General features: G+C 45.3%; 1 protein-coding gene across 3 annotated transcripts in view; it reads right to left on the bottom strand.

Moving 5' to 3' along the window:
* Window positions 1-16,793, bottom strand: part of PDE8B (phosphodiesterase 8B) — a 212,045-nt gene that overhangs the window by 51,994 nt on the left and 143,258 nt on the right. For 2 of the 3 annotated variants that reach the window (XM_028114580.2, XM_028114581.2), the window contains exons 7-10: window positions 14,896-14,974; window positions 11,309-11,449; window positions 9,666-9,754; window positions 7,458-7,518 (exon numbers count right to left, since the gene is read on the bottom strand). In XM_028114580.2, coding sequence (XP_027970381.1) covers window positions 7,458-7,518; window positions 9,666-9,754; window positions 11,309-11,449; window positions 14,896-14,974 — 370 coding nt within the window. The remainder of the gene's footprint in view (window positions 1-7,457; window positions 7,519-9,665; window positions 9,755-11,308; window positions 11,450-14,895; window positions 14,975-16,793) is intronic. The other variant, XM_088023357.1, reaches the window with a different exon arrangement.

Here is a 16,793-nt window from a genome sequence, read left to right as displayed (position 1 = left end):
CCCCTGGTTGCCTGCACCAGCCACTTCTTCTGTTTTACAGAGAATACCATGAGCTATGAGACTGTCTTAGTATTAAGGACCCTGTTCTGCCACACCCTAGAGGACAAGTCCAAAAATCACGAAAAGCCTACTGGCCAAGCCACCTACCAGGAAGGAAGGGGTTAGGGGGAACAGAAGTTGGCAAACATGGAGAGAATAGAGGTCTAGGGGCAGTGAAGGGCAAGGACAGACCCAAGAGAAGGCCAGTCTTGGGCTGGGAAATGGGAATGGGTCTGGGGGCAGTGGGCAGGAAGCTGCCAGTGGGCAAGGCACCCAGGTTCCCGCTGTCCACCCAAGAGCTCTAAAGTGAGAGCTAACTTTCTGTTGCAGTTTGAGAACTAATGAAAAGATGCCCCACATCTCCCCAAACAAAAGTGTTCCTTTAAGGTCTGCTTAAGTGCACATCAGATCATCTTCCTGTAATAGGGAGAGCATCCTCAGGGGCCAGGAGAATGGATCACAGCTTCATCTCGTGGGATCTGCTGCTGACTCACTGGCACAAACTAGACTATATGCACAGCCTGTTGGCTCCTGGCACCTGTCAAAGGGAAGCGGGATTCAGGGTAAAATTTGACAATAGAGGGAATGGCTAGACCAGCTGTCCCACAGAAATACTGCATGAGCCACAAATCCAAACCACATGTGTGATTGTACATTTTCTAGTAGCCACATTAAAAAGTAAAAACAGGCAAAATTAATTTGAGTAATATTTTAGGTATAACATGTACAACATATTGTCACATGGCATCAATACAAGACTATGATACTTTTAATGAGATAATTTACATTCTTGTCCATCCTAAGACTCCGAAATTGAGCACGTGGTCTATACCTGGAGCCTGTCTCTAACTAGCCACATTTCAGGACTGGACGTGCAAGTCTAGGGCATAGGATGGATGTGGCTGGAGCAGAGCTGGGGGTCCTCTGCAATGCAATGTCCTGAGCAGTGTGGGTCAGGGTCTCTGTACTCAGGAGTGGAGGAGGGCTGGATGGCCAGAAGTGGAAAAAAAATCTTTTCTGACTAGATTTGACCCAGAAGAGACCCTATCCGTGAACCAGTGATCTGAGTTCATAGTATCAGAGCCTGGCAGCCACTCATCTTGTCCATAGCTCTTCAACTTCAGCATGAATCAGCCCCACAGGGAGGGCTTGTTAAAACCGACTGTCCAGGCCCTACCCTTGGAGTGTTGATTCTATAGGTCTGACTTCTCAGGTCTAGCAAAGTCCCAGGGCCACTGCTGCTCCAGAGAACCACACTTGGAGAACCAGCGATCTAGTCTACCCTTTGGCCAGTGAGTGACCTCCCCAAACAGCTTTTCCTACCGAATGCTCCTTCTACTATTTGAATACCTCCCTTGGTGATGAACTCACTACCCACAAACTACATAGGGTCCTGGTCCATTCTAATCATTCTTTCTTTCCAATGTTGAGCCTAATCTGATTCCCTTAAACTTCCCACTGTTTTTGTCTTCCTCAGGGCCCAGTCCCTCCTTCCCCACACAAAGCCTGCACAAGCCTGGAGACTTCTTTCTCCCTTCTTACTCCCTGCCACTCTATACCCTTTGTATCTTGTTTTAGGCACCTCTGACAGGCTTAGTCATGGGCATTATTACTGTAGTAAAGTTCTATTTTTTCTCCTAATCTTTACAATGTCAAGATTAAATATTAGCAGACTATAAAAATATGAATGAACCCCCCCAAATTGATCTCAAAGCAAGTTTCCATCATAGCAAACTTGGACAATTCCGCTCCCATTGCTGCTCCTACTATTCTCAAACAAGTTACATAGGTGAACGTGTTTTTAAAGCAATGACCCTCAGGGGCGCCTGAGTGGCTCAGTCGGTTAAGCATCCAACTCTTGATTTCCGCTCAGGTCATGATCTCAGGGTTGATGTCGAGCCCTGCATCAAGTCCGTATTGGGCGCACTTAGCGCGGAGTCTGCTTTTTCTCTCCCTCACCACTACCCTCTCTCGCATAAATAAATCAGTATTTTAAAAAAACAAAGCAATGACCCCCAAACATCCGTCCCCAGACTGATGTTAGGCTATGACAATGCTCCCATTGGTCTGCAATGGAAGAAACAAGTTTTTCCATTAAGCTTAACTTAGTCAAGTTCAATAGCTATTCTTCTTTCAGAGATTAGGTCCTTCCTGGGTTTCTCATTGCTGAAACAACTTTTCTTCCCTTAAATGAGAATGTAGAGGTTGTCAGTGGAATTCCAAAATCAGGTACTTCTCTCCCCTCTCCCCACCCCGGATCTGGAAAGTCCTGTGCAAAAGGCAGGTCAGATTGCTCTCTGTCTTTGTCTTGGAAGCTCGATTAGCCAGAAAGCCACAGGCCTCTGCTGAGCTGGGTCACGGCCCCTCCCCTGCTCTACCGCAGAGTGACAGGGAATATTTTCTGGAGCTCTTCACTGGGTGCCTGTGCTCCCTGACTTCACAAAAGCTAACGACTTCCTCTTACTGGACAGGCAACCTCTGCACCAATCTGGGGCTTCTCCATGGCCCGGGAGTCATCCATCCATGAGAAGAGGGCCCAGGGGAGCCGACCTAAGCACACAACACTGCACCACCGCCCTCTTGCCCACTGGCTTCCTGTACTCTCTGCCCAGGCTCCACACCTGCGCCTGGCATGCTGGCTTTTGGGAGAGCGGTGCTCTCCATATTCCCATGCCCGAGGCCTGGAGGAAAAAGCGAGAATGGGGGATGCACTAAGGGTGGGCACTGTAGGGACGCCAGTGGGGAGGCCCCTCTGCTTTGACCAGGCCAGCTTAGGAGAAGCTGGTGTGGAGTCAGGATCTAGAAGTCTCCTTTCCCAGTAAAAGCCTGACTCCTGGACCATGGTAGCAGGTCCCTGAAATTCCACTTTGAGTCATGCATTTGGATTTGGATTTAGACCTCACGAAAAGGCAAAAGCCTGAAGGGTACAGGTCCTCATGTCTTATGGGTCTAAAGGGGCTGAGACAGGCTCTGCACCAGGGTACAGGGGTGGCACGAACAAAGGGCCAAAAGAAGTGTGTGTGTGCACGGAGGGGGCCATTTCTGGGGTGCCAGATGGACTGTCCCGGGCCTAGCAAAGTGGGTAGTCCAAAAAGAAAATTATCCTCTTGAAATGGGGTTGGCAAACTTTTTCTGTGAAGGGCCAGAGAGTAAACATCTTAGGCTTTGTGAGCCACATAGTATCTGCAGTAACTTCTCTGCTGCTGAAGTAGGAAAGGGACCATGACATCACAAAGTGTGGCTCTATTCCAATAAAGCTTTACATACAAAACCGACCACATTCGGCCTGGAGGCTATCATTTGTTGCCCCTTGTCCTAGATGACACCTAAAAAAATTCTAGTCAGTCTCCTTTGGTCCTGTGTTCTGTGCTCCTCCTGCTCTCGGTTCCTACCTCCCCTGCACCATGCTCTAGAAATGTATCCTGTTGATCTGTCCATGACCCCCATGGCTTCTAGGGCAGAGACCATCCCTGGCATATTTGGGGAGCAAGTGTGTGTGGTGGAAGATGGTGTTTACAGCCACCAAACCTCCCTGAGCACTTCCAGCCCCTTGGCAAAAAGCTACAAGGTTCACCCAGGAAAAGGGATTTTTGCTGATGACAGGCACTACCAGAAGATAGCACCCTGGCTTACAATTTCATTCCTTGTTAAAATGCAAACCCATGGGCGGATCTTGACGTCAAGGCTAAACCCCAGAAAGCAGTGCGGCCAGAACCGCCTTCAGACAGGCTGCTCCCACCCTCTGGGGAGCCCTTCCCGTCACAGACCCATCACCGTTCACTTCAGCCTCCTTAGATGAGGAGGAAAAACACTGTGGCTAGCCAGAGACATGAAAATTCTTTGTTACTGGAAAATCTAAGTGTCTGTCCGGGCCTGTGCAGCACCATTAGGTGACGTCAATGGCTCAGGTATCTGAGCTCTGCGTTTCCACTCTTCTCAGAACAGCAGCTAATTCACAGCAATAAAGACGTTTCTATTTAGAGCATCAGAAAAGAGGTGGCCCTGTGATGCTGCATCCCTAAGTCCTGTACTAAGGGATTGCCTCCTTTCTCCATGAAGCAGGAAGGGTTTGAAGGGGGCAGGAAGCCGGGACCTTGACGTGCAATTCCATTCAAGCTGACCCACAGCTGCAGGACCTACGCTGCCCCAGGCAGGATGGGCTCACTGAGACAAGCACAGGCTGGTGACCCCACCAGAGAGGAGAGGGCAGTTAGGCACACGAATGGCCGTGGTAACGGTGGGAGTGATACCCAGCAAAGAAGGTACTTGGGGGTTGGAGGATGGGGATGGCACTCGACACTGCTTGGGAGGGACCACAAAGGATGGGTAGAATTGGGGCACACGTGGTTGCAGGGAGACTGGTGACAAGGAAACTGGGGGTCCAACTGACCGATAAAGAGAGGAAGGAGGAGGAGCAAGCCTAGGTTGGTAGGGGAATGCTGTGCTTGATTTTGGACGTGAACTGTACTTGGCTCACTCCTGGCATGAGCATGAATGAGCCCAAGTGGGCCTGCATACTGTACAGCAGCCTCACCACCCGTCACAGGTTGACTTGCACTGCTTGGGTTCAGTAGCTCGTCTCTAAAGAGCCATCAAGATGCCCTACACCTCTCCCTCTACCCATGTCACCTCCCACGTAGACCTCATCCTTCCTCCTGGAATGTGTCAACTTTGCTGCCGGGAGAATTTGTTTTTCTATGAAAGTCAAGTCCCTTCCTTTCCCAGAGGTCCCCGAGGACTTGCCTTTCTATGTGACGACGATATTAAGTGAAAGCTTCCTGATTCTCGACGAAATTCTCAGTGTTGAAAAGAGGCATTTTATGTTGGACTAAATCTTAAGAAAAAGCACGTTTCCCTTTGCTGTTCTAGAATACTGTGAATAGCCAAATCAATCCTGAGAAAGAAGAACAAAGCTGGAGGCATCATGCTCCCTGATTTCAAGCTACATCACAAAACTACAGTAATCCCAACGGTAAGGTGTTGGCATAAAAACAGACACATAGATCAACGGAACAGAATAGAGAGCCCAGAAATAAACCCACATATATGTGGTCAATTAATTTATGACAAGCCGACAATATACAATGGGGAAGGTATAATCTGTTCAATAAACGGTACTGGGAAAACCTAACTGCCACATGCAAAAGAATGAAAGCTGGGCCATTATCTTAGACCATACAGAAAAAAATCAACTCAAAATGGATGAAATATTTGAACACATATATTATCTGAAACAATAAAACGCCTAGAAGGAAACACAGGCACTAAGCTCTTTGACATCAGTCTTGGCTATGATTTTTCAGGTATGACACCAAAAGCAAATGCAACAAAAGAAAAATAAATAATTGAGACTACCATCAAACTAAAAAGCTTCTGCACAGCAATGGAGACTATCAACAAAATAAAAAGGCAACTTACCAAATGGGAAAAAATACTTGCAAATCATATCAGGTTAGGGGTTAATATCCAAAATATATAAAGAACTCATACAACTCAACAGCAAAACAAAAAAAAAAATCTGACTTAAAAATTGGCAGAAGATCTAAATAGACATTTTTTCAAAGAAGACATAAAGATGGCCAACAGGTACATGCAAAAAGGCTCAACATCACTAGTCATCAGGACAATGCAAATCAGTATCACAATGAGGTATCAACTCACCTCTGTTAGAATGGCTGGTATCAAAAAGATATGAAATGACAAGTGTTGGCTAAGATACAGAGAAAAGGGAACCCTCATGCACTGTTGGTGGGAATATATACTGGCACAGCACTGTGCAGGTTCCTCAAAAAATTTAAAATGGAATTACCATATATTCTAGCAATTTACTCCTGGACATTTAATCAAAGGAAAGGAAAACACTAACTCAAGAAGATATACACATTCCTAGGTTCGTGGCAGCATAGTTTACAACAGCCAAGACCCAGAAACAACCTAAGTGTCCACTGATGGATGAATGGACAAAGAAAATGTGGAAAATATATACAATGGAGCATTATTCAGCCATGAGAAAGGAGGAAGTCTTGCTATTTGCGACAACATGGATGGACCTTGAGGTCATTATGCTAAGTGAAGTAAGATAGATGAAGGAAGACAAATACTATATGGTATCACTTACATGTACAACCGAAACCAGAAACAAAAAACCAATCATATAGATGCAGAGAACAGGTTGGTTGCAAGAGGTGGGGTGGGGGCAGAGGGGTGGGGAGGGAAATGGGTGAAGGGGGTCAAAAGTACAGATTTCCACTTATAAAACAAGTAAGTCATGGGGATATAATGTACAGCACAGTGACTCGTTAACACTAATGTAAATTGGGGTGAAAGTTGCTAAGAGAATAGGTCTCAAAAGAAGATCTCATTATAAGAAAAAAATTTTATAATCATGTCTAGTGATGCATGTTAACTTGACTTATCGTAGTGATCATTTTGCAATATATACAAGTACTGAATCATTATTTAAAAAAAAAGGATGAGGTGTGGGTACCTTCGATGGACTGAGACACCAGCTGAACGTCCTGCATGGCCTCACGGCACCCAGGCCCGCCTCCCCTCTGGCAGCTGCCTACTCAAGGTGGGGGAACCCAGGTGTCCACTGGTCCTATCACTCAGCAGTTCCTCTCCTTGCCTGGCCAGCCTCCACCATCTAATCCCACACTCTCCAACTCCCCAACATGCTCCCTTAAAATGTATTATGCCCCAAAGACCTTCATATCCTTTTAAGATATTATCCCTTCTTTTAAAATCTCCATATATATCAAAGGTCGTACTTGTGTTTTCAAACATAGATCACTAGTAATTACTTCAGCACCTTTTAACCAATAAACTTTAAAGCATGAAAATACTCATAATCCAGTATTAGAAGTATAATTAAAAAAGAAAATATACCACTATCAGCATTGCTCTCTCTGATAAAACTATCTTTAAATGTTCTTCAACATAGCAACTTATTAAAATTCTGTTACTCTGAAAACAAGATTCTAATGTGTTGTTCTACATGATGTAAATGGTAAAAACAAATAGTGCTCATAGTACTAACTTTTACTAATTTGGAACGATTGTTTTTGATAAGAATTTGTAGGAGTGAAATGCTCAAATACATATATGCTTTTCATTCATTTAAGAAAGTAAGATAGAAAAAATAAAACGGTTTTTATTTGGAAGAAGAATTTTATGCTCTATTGTATTAGTCTTTAGTTGCATGGCCACAAGCTAAATCATAACTGATGTGTATTACTAATAAAGCAGAAGCTGGCAGGACATTTTTTTAACTATTTGTTAAAGGAGTCTAATTTTGCCATAAACCTCCTAAACTGACAACTACAGTAAGCTATGGAGAAAGACAAGCAGAAAACAGTGATGAGAACGTAACGCATGGTCAAGCTGACAAAGCGAAGGAAGGAAACTGAATACCATACCTGCTTATTATTGTCAGTGGTACAACACAGTTTCTTGAGGGAGACAAAATGCCTAATTTTCCTAATAACATAAATGATCAGTTATTAGTGAGTCAGACAGGAGATGATTCAACAAATCAGCAAATGAAAACATTAACAGAATTTCTTAAAGCAAAACCCCAGGGTCCATTCTTGGGCAGATTTAAGTTTCAAACAAAACGTAGTCTACGGAAAACCCATTTTTCATACAGAGCCCACACATGCCTTCAGAAACCAGGCTTCCCTTTTAGTCACATTTGGCTCAGAAGCACTTTCCTAATGGGTATTTCATCTTGCAACAGATTCCTGAAGCTTGTCTCCTAGGTATCTTCAGTGATAGGATGAAATGCTACTCCAGACAAAATTGGTTTTAATTCCACTGACACTAATAATTTTACAGCTGATATAAAAAGCAGAAGACTCATTTGGACAATGACCAAATTACATGGTTGCTGTGTTTACATTAATATTCCATATTCTTTCACAGCACGGTCATCACAATGATACCAGTTTTCAGGCAGAGAAAACTCATCTTAATTCAAGGTTATGGACAGAATCCCCAAACAGCCTATAGTCTAGCTCATGACCACAAGAGAGACCAAAAGAGACTATGGCTGCCTCAGCCCGGCATAAAAATCAGTTCAAGGTAGATTTTTCTACTGACAGTGGAACCAGGAATTCCAGGGGGCTATGTGAGATTTTATGGGAATAGGAAAGAAGCTCCTCTCTGTCTCTCTTCCTTTGATTCAACCTTCTCTAGAAGACCCTGAAGAGAGCATAGAAAATACCAGTTATTCTGTAATGAGCTTCACTAAAATTGGGAAGAGGAGAGATTTATCTACTTTTCAAAAGAATTTCCTAATAGTACACTGCCTACAACTGGGGGAAAATAGCACTGTGTCTAGACAAAAGAACTCTCTTAATCTGTAAAATCAGAAAGATCAGAAAAACTCATTCTGACAGAAATTCCAAGCAATAGGGTCTCTTCTGCCTTGGTTACCTAAGAATTCTGGATACACACACACACACACACACACACACACACACACACACACACAGTCCATTTTAACTCAAGTTTTCTGAAAAGACGGTCTAAGGATGATAATACCACCAATGTGACAGCCATCATGGCCTCTGAGCGCGGACCGCTGGTGGAAATGGCCATGCCAAGGGGGCCTGGAGGCCTCTCTCTGTGCTCATAACCCTTGTCAGGACTGCCAGGGCCCCACCATCCAGAGGGAAGCTAAATGCCAGGAAATACAAGACAGTGGTCTCTGAACCGAGGGGTAACAATTTCAAAACTTACCAAACAAGTAAAATGGGAGAGGAAATGACTTCCAGGCATTTTGCTCACTTTACAGAATGTTTTGTTTTCTAACCACCCAACAATCTGGAAGGAACTCAGGTAGTCCTAAAAGTCACAGGCAGGACTTTCCACTTCCGGTTACTGGCCTGAAAAACTCATACCTCTTCTTCCAAAACATCACAGGACAGCATGTGTCCGCTGTAAACTGTGCTATGAAGCTAGTGTTGACCTTCAAGCCAGTTTACTAAAGGCTCCTCAGTGACATACTGTTTGGGGATCCTCTTTGCCTTTGTAAACCCTCTCACAAAATTGAACTGGGAGAAGGAAAAGAGATTACGTATTTACCTTCTTGAACAGTCTTCTCTGATAATCTGAGATTAAATGAAATCAGATCACCTCAGGTTCCAGTCAAACACACCTTTCTCTACATAACCATGACCTCCAGGGCTCTCTCTGCCTTGGGGAACAAGCCCAGAGCCAGCCCGGAGAGAACCACTACAGAGCCAGTGCCTCAAGGAGAGAAGCCTGGCTCCCAGGGCAGGGCTGAGGCCAGCGAGCCCTGTTGTTTTGTTGTTATTTTGACAGGGGAAGGCCTAAACACAGCTCCTTCAGGGGGTAGTGGGGATAATGGAACCACAGAGGATCAGGTGAAGGTGGGCAGCTGGGGAGATGCTTTGTAAAGCCCATCAATAGGAGCAGAGAGGGGGAGGGAAAGCCACGTCTGGGGGCTGTTGCCAACCATGTGGAATCGTCCACGGTATATGCTATGCACAGGCCCAACCCACCGTATTTGGGGGCCTAGTGCTTACACCGGCATTTCAATATGCAAACCCAGTGCCCACAGGAGCCCTTCAACTAAAAGAGATCAAGAAGTTCACTCTCACCCTCCTTGGCCAATCACCGGGGTGATCTTCACGTGCTGTTGGATGCTGTCCCCGGATTTCCGTCTCGCATAGTAAACCCCCTGCCACTCCTACATAGACAAAGAGAGCTCTTAAAATCCTCCCATCGAAGCTTATGGCTGCTTCTAGAGAGGGTCTCGTCAAGCTGAGCAATACCATTCCACTAAATACTGCTCTATCACTGTACCCATTGTGATGCTTACTACCCAAGACTGCGGTCACCATGCACAAAGTCCCCAAAGACCAACGTGTCCACCTCCAGGCTGGCCTTCCCAGGGTCCAAGGACAGTTGATGAGTAGTGGAGTTGCCATGCTCAGTCTGTGGATGTAGCAGCCCCAAGTCAAGGGATTCTTACAGGGTCTTCCCTAAAATCTGCACAGCAACCTCTGAGCTCGATAATCTCATCCTTAGTTTATAGACAGGTAAGCCGAGACTCAGAGAGTCCAATTTGCCCGCATGAGGAAGTGGAGAATGTGGTTCTAAATTCTTGTCTCTCAATTCTCCTTGAAACCTGTCCTCCCCTACTCTCCTATGGGGCATCCTACCAAGACTTCTCTGGCATTAGTCTGGCTCCTGGCAGTTTCCATGGATCAAGCAAAGAGGAGTATGAACATTCTGGCTGCCTCTGGACCCTGGGGAGCCTGCTGGGATGAAGAGCCTATGCCCTCAAGAGGGAGAGGTCCCGTGGCACCTCCACCAGTTCTGGGAGGGAGGGAAAAAACGAGAACCGGATTTTCTCGACAGCCTTTTCTTGGCGCCCCCTCCCAAGAGCGGCTCGCTGGTGTGCATACTGGGGTCGCCAGGTGCATGGTAGTACCTTCCTGGCCAATTTTTTTTTTTTTTTTAAGAGTACTTGATAATGTCCTGATTCCATTTCAGGCTTGCTGTCCCTATTTTTAAGAAATTGATGTTGCCTATCATATAAACCCAAACTTATTTGATTCGTAAAAAGTGGTCCCTAATGAAAATAATATAGTGCTTATCTAACTACTTCACATCAGAGAAAGCAAGATGAAAGAAGTGGTATGAGCAAGCATTCTGAGTGCCTAAAAGAAAACGCACAGGGAGCACGCACTGCAGGAGCCACATCCTTCCTCTGCAGGGGAGGGCTTGAGGAAAGGAGCCTGTTGCACTCACAGCCCTGCCTTCAGCTGCTGGACAAATGGACATGACAGGGAGAAGCGAGCCGTAGGTCTCTACCCAGCTGTGGTGCGGACAGGGAACAGAGAGAGGAAAACTGACCAAGAACTGGGCCCACATGTAAATACTGGTATCACAAACTTCGAGTCCCCCCTAACACTGGGCACACTAACAACACGACAGCTATATGGGGGAGCTCTGCTCAGAGCCAGGAATGAGACTGCAGCAATGACGGGTGGGATATCTTCACCCCAAGGATAAACTCTCCTGTTGCAAACTCATCAGATTCCACAGCATTGTAAGGAGCACATTCATTTGGTATCCAAAATTAACCCAGCAATTGACTCATTTTGCAAATACAAGAGATCGTTCACTTATTTATCCTGTTAGGAAAGGAGCTAATCCTAAAGACATGACATAGAGCTTGCGGGGCGGGGGGGGGGGGGGAGCATCGGGGAGGGGTTTACAGATCTCTTTCACTGACCTTGCCCTTCTTGATGCAGGTGTTGATGGTGTCGAGAAGGTCGGCCCGGTTCTTATCACTTTTGGGCAGATCAGCGAGCTCTTTCCCCAGCAGCTCGCCTTTGTGGTAGCCCATCATCCTTTCAAAGGCTGGGTTGACGTACTGTGAACAGGAGGTGGTTATAGGTCAGTGTGGGTAGTGCTGTGTGCCCCCAGGAGTGCTTGCTGGCACACAGAGGGACACACTGGACTATCAAGTAAGAAGTTCCCCGGATGAGCGAGCACTCTCTGATGTGGGTGCCAACCGCTCCTCATCACTACGCTCCCCAGAGCAGTTGCCTCACCCCTGAGCAGCTGTGCCTTCCTTCAGCATGCCAGCACCCTGGTTCCCTCTGGGACACTGGAAGAAATTCCTTAGCAGACCAAGAGCAAGAAGCCCTCATCTAGCAGAGCCAGCTTCGTGTGGGCCTTATTCATCTTCAATGAAATGAAGTTTTTTATGAAATAAAAAACTCAAAAGATAAAAATGAGTTAGAACAAAAGTTACTTAGTTCAACAGGTTGTGGGTTTATTTTAGTTACACCTCTGCAAGGCTGAGATTTGATCTCTCATGCCTCCTAACTGCCACTATCTACTAACCAACGCTATGGCTTGGGGCCACTTCCCAGATCATCTGAACAATAAATCTAAACAGTTTGGGCAGAAAGCAGCCCTTTCAGCGCTGGGCACACATGAGCGCGAGACGAGGCCCCCTTAGCACATTCCGAGGCCAGCAGACTAACAGGTTTCTTTCCAAAATTCTGCCTGGGGCCCTGGAATTCAGAGCTCTTTCCTTGCCTGACTCCCAGCTCCCAACTCCAGCCTCCAATTTCTTCTCAAAGAATAATCACCGGATGAGAGGCTGGATGAGGGGAACGAAACAACATGGGGAAAATGCGACCATATGGCCTCTAGGTCATGGATTTCTTTGGGCATCATGCACATCCACCTGCTGCTTCAGACACATTCTTGCAAACTATAATCACAGTCACTTCTGCACTCCACTACGAGGACAGCAGTAAGGAGCCCGGTGATGCAGGGACACTCAGGGAGCTAGTCCCTTGAGAACAAAGCTTTACTGACGCCATGAAATCCAGGAGCTGGAGGGGTTGGGAGGTTGCTTTGGAGCCTTAGCAGGCAGCCTTGCAGGAGTGAGAAAAGAGGAGGGGTGGTGACATTGTCTTCATGTCTTCTTCTCCCATCACCTACGTGTGGGGGGCACCACCCTTCTGGGGCTGGGCAGCACGGCCTCTCGCCTCAGGGCCTCTGCCCACATGCTCTCCACTTACAATGCCCTTGCCCATCTCCATGCCTTGCCGAGTCTGATTTGTCCCTCCCCTCCTCTAGCAAGCCATCCTTGACCCCCAGCCTAGTCCGAGCTGGTACCACTCCTACAAGCTCCCACTCTCTCCTGTGCGGGCTTCCAGTGACTTCTCATGCCCAATCCCAGTTTTTATTTATCTCTCTCCCCGACTAGACATAAAAATCCTCAAGGACAAGCCTACTTTGGATTTATCCCTGGATAAGCAGGGCTGTTTAGTAAATACGTGATATATGTACTGTTTTCCTTGTTGGCTAAATCCTCATACATTTTCCTGTTTAGTCTACCTTTGCTATTAAATTGAAAACATAGGTAGCAGTCAGGGCCCTTTGCTCATGCTAGGGTTGCTGTAACCTCAGAACATAGCAGGTCCTCTAGGACCTTGACTCTGGAGCCAATGCGCTCAAGCGCAAATCCTGGCTCTGCCAATTACCAGCTCCATGACTGTGGGCAAGTTACTTGTCTTCTCTGGTTCTCAGTTTCCTCATCTGTAAAATGGCTGCAACAGTAGTGCCTGGTTCATAAAATGGTTTTAAGAAATAAATAAGAATATCTAAAATGCTGAGTGAGGACTATGCCTGGCACATGGTCAGCTTCGTGTAAATGTCATCAAGTAAATAGTTTAGATGGAGGGATGAATAGGTAAAGATTGTTCCTGAAGTTAAGTGCTACCCCCTAGGCACACACTCTTCAGGGGCCGTGCCCTGAGAAGGACTCTGGTATGGTGCAAGAACGTCTGTGAAATATCCTGTCCAGGAGGACTCTTCTTGAAATCCATAACCCAGATGTCATTTTACTTCCCCTTACACAGAACATCCTCTATTCAACTTCTTCCTCCTTGCTTTAGATCACCAGTAGATTTTAAAGAGGGTAGTCCCTTTCTTCCTATTCACCGTAAAGGGGGGGGAGGGGATGACACCACCAGAGTACCTCCCCCAGAGATACAGAGTTTCTAACCACTTTAGAATGCTCACTATAGATGGATGGGCTCTGCTCCCTGTTCAAGGAGTCATCAGTTAAGACTACCAACGGGGAAGGCAGCGAGAGCAGGGAGCCCCTTCCGCTCGTTATGGGAATCATAGCCTGGCTGCCCACTCTCAGAGGGGGGTGCAAAGCAAATGTGTTTCATGAATGGAATTCATCGGTCCTGTCTGGATGTAAGTGAGGGGAATGCAAGATGTGTACTTGGTTGGTAGCAAACATGTCTGGTTTCTCTGCGGTCCAGGATACAGACCTGTGTGTGTGCAGGTGGGCAGTAACAGGTAGCAACATGAAGAAGCTTCCAGACCCACTTCATGGAACAGCCAGAAAATTCTATACAGACAGTCCAACAGGGAACCAGGAAGGCAGCCTCTGCAGTCAGAAAGACATGGCTACATATTTTGGTTCCAATACTTACTACTGGGGCTTTCCTGGAGTAAATTCCTTGACCTTGCTGGGACTCAGTTTCCCCATCTGTATTATGGGGCACTCTCTTTCACGGAGTTACTGAATGGAAAGGAGGTAACGTTATGGACCTGTTTATGACGGGGCCTAGGCAGGGCAGGCTGCTGATGTTACTGGTTGGGTACGAGAGCAGGGTTTGTCTGTGTAGAGTGGGGGCTCTGTCATGGGGCACTGTCTTTGCTTTATGCTGATGACCGGAATTGCTCCAGATGTAAACTCAGTGCCATTATGCAAACTAACTGCAGGCAGGCCGGTATCTACTGGTGGTAAAGTCTACATTTCAGAATATTGTTTAAGTGTAAACGTCTTACCTTCCAACAAACATAGTGAGATGACTTTACTGCAATAAAGGTTTGTCTACTATACCCATTTTCTTCAGAAGATAACTTTACCATACAAGACAGCTCTATGATTATAATACCAACTGTAGGCAAATAAATGAGTACCTCTGAAATATTTCATTCCCAGAGGCACCCCCCCCTTATAAGCATTTACTCTATAATTCTGACATACTTCTGTGTCATGTAAATGCTGTCTTTACAAATGGTCAAAGAATTTCACCTATCTTGGTCAAAGAAAGCACAGGTTCTAATCTAACTAATTTTTTATTCTTATTGGCTATCTACTTCTTAAACTAAGTCCATCAGTTGGGTTTTTTTTTTTTTTTTTACATACTCTGATGCTCCTTTCTCCAAAGAAAATATACAAAAATGTAAGGCTTATTGCAAAGTCCCTTGAAAAAAGGATGGCTCAAACTTGAAAGGTTCTATTGAGACATCTCCAGATAAAAAGTGTCTCCATACCTGAATCACATGGTCATCGCTTGTAATTTCTATGGCTTCGTGACAGTGGTCTAATGCTGTAAACACTGAATTACAGGCCCTGAAAGTTGCAAAAGATTGACTTTAGTGCAGCTATAAAACGATTAGCATTTCATGTGTTAATTTACCAAAGCGAACAGTTGCCCCAAATTCATTAAAACCATGCCCTTTTGGAAGGAAAATAAACACCCTAGCCTTTCAAACTAAACTAGTTAGTTTGAATAAACAACAGCATATATTTCTGTGACTAAAACACAAAGAACTATAATCCAGCCAACTCTTCATGTATCATGGAATGAACCACCTAGGTGCCAAATGAAACCTTAATACTGACAAAAGAGAACCAAGTTATAAGAGACCATCTTCTAAGTCTCCTGAGTCCATGTTAACACTGCTCTGTTTTGTTCCTAGTGTGGTCATGGAAAAGTCAAGACCCCAACAATTAGGAGAACTCAATTAAGCCCAAACTGAATCTGAGGGATTCCGTCTGCCCTTTTGCAACAGATACAGAAACATTTTTTCCTCCTTTCTTACTTTCGTCATCTCTGATAAACAAGCCTTTATATGGAACTTTGCTTTCAACCCCACCCACTGGCACGATGGAAGGCAGATGTGGCAGAATTCCCCTTGCCTGGTTAATCGTACAGCCCTCCAGGTAGGACTTTTCTTGGTGACCTTTCTTGTCCGAGTGGAAAATTCGACATCATTTCAACTTCTAGGTTCTTGGTTAGAATCTTAGGTACCTTCTAATCTAGTGCAACTCCAAATACAGCAAGTTATTTACTAGCTAACACAGAAAGCACGTAGCTAGTTACTAGAGCTTTGGTATTTGTCCTGGCTGTTTGAAGAACCCCAGTGAGGGCTTTCTTACCCATTACAAAAAAAAAAAACACAAAAATACAGGTTTACTTGATTGATGCTGCTTCTTATAAAACATATCTTAAGATGTTATTCATTTTTTCCACTCATAAAGGCATCTAACTTTGCCATCCTGTTTTAAACTACTGGAGAGGGCAGAAAAAACTAAGTCTGCTTCTGTATTTTGCCAGTTATGGGACCCTGAGCAACTTTTTATCCTTGCTGGCCCCCAGCTTCCTTATCTACAAAATGAGAATAACAACACCCACCTTACAGGTTACTGTAAAAATCAAAAGAGTTTATGCGAGGCGTTCCTCAAAGTGCTTCGGATAATATAAGAATTCAGCATATCGTCCTTAGTACTATTTGTGAGCTCCCAGGGCAGTATTTCCTTACTCTCTAACCCTTTCAAAGGCCAGTGGTAAGAAGAAAAGTGAATCATAACCTATCTTTTCTCATGAGTATCCCTGCAATATCTAATCAAAAACTGTATTCAATATTAGCAACGTAATCCGCATGAGGAGTAGAAGATCTTAGTCCATTGAAGGGTACGGTTCCCGTAGCTGCAGGGATGAAGGTACCAGTGTGGGCAGGTAAATATGTAATCACGATGGGCTGAGCAGAGCACAAGGTAAGCCTAACTCCTCTGAGATCCCTGATAGATACAACAGGTTTCCTTATTTCAGTAGCTTCAGTCTAACTAACTTGAACCATGGACTGTCTTAATACCATTGCTGCATTTGTAAACAAGATCATTTAATACTAGAAAAAGAATAAAAGAGGTTTTAAAATTCTTACCAAAGTCACTACTACACGACCTTTCACGAAGAGGCAAGCAAGAGCTCGTCCCATCAGTAGTACTTTCCAGGCACGTGGGTCCAGAACCCAGCCCGGCAGCACAGGAAAGGGTAGCCTGTCTTCCAGGGGTCCCATGTGGAAACGCACACTCTGTGTGGACTAATCCTTACATTCGAGAGCCGGATAATTAAGCTATAACACACTTTATCAAGTGATAAATTCCT

The sequence above is a fragment of the Eumetopias jubatus genome, unplaced genomic scaffold, assembly GCF_037043125.1.
Source record: "Eumetopias jubatus isolate StellerSeaLion01/CBP00866 unplaced genomic scaffold, mEumJub1_p1.0 scaffold_5, whole genome shotgun sequence".
NCBI classification, from domain to species: Eukaryota; Metazoa; Chordata; class Mammalia; order Carnivora; family Otariidae; genus Eumetopias; species Eumetopias jubatus.
The sequence above is the reverse complement of the archived record's forward strand: the minus strand, read 5'-3'. Positions and strand labels throughout refer to the sequence as shown.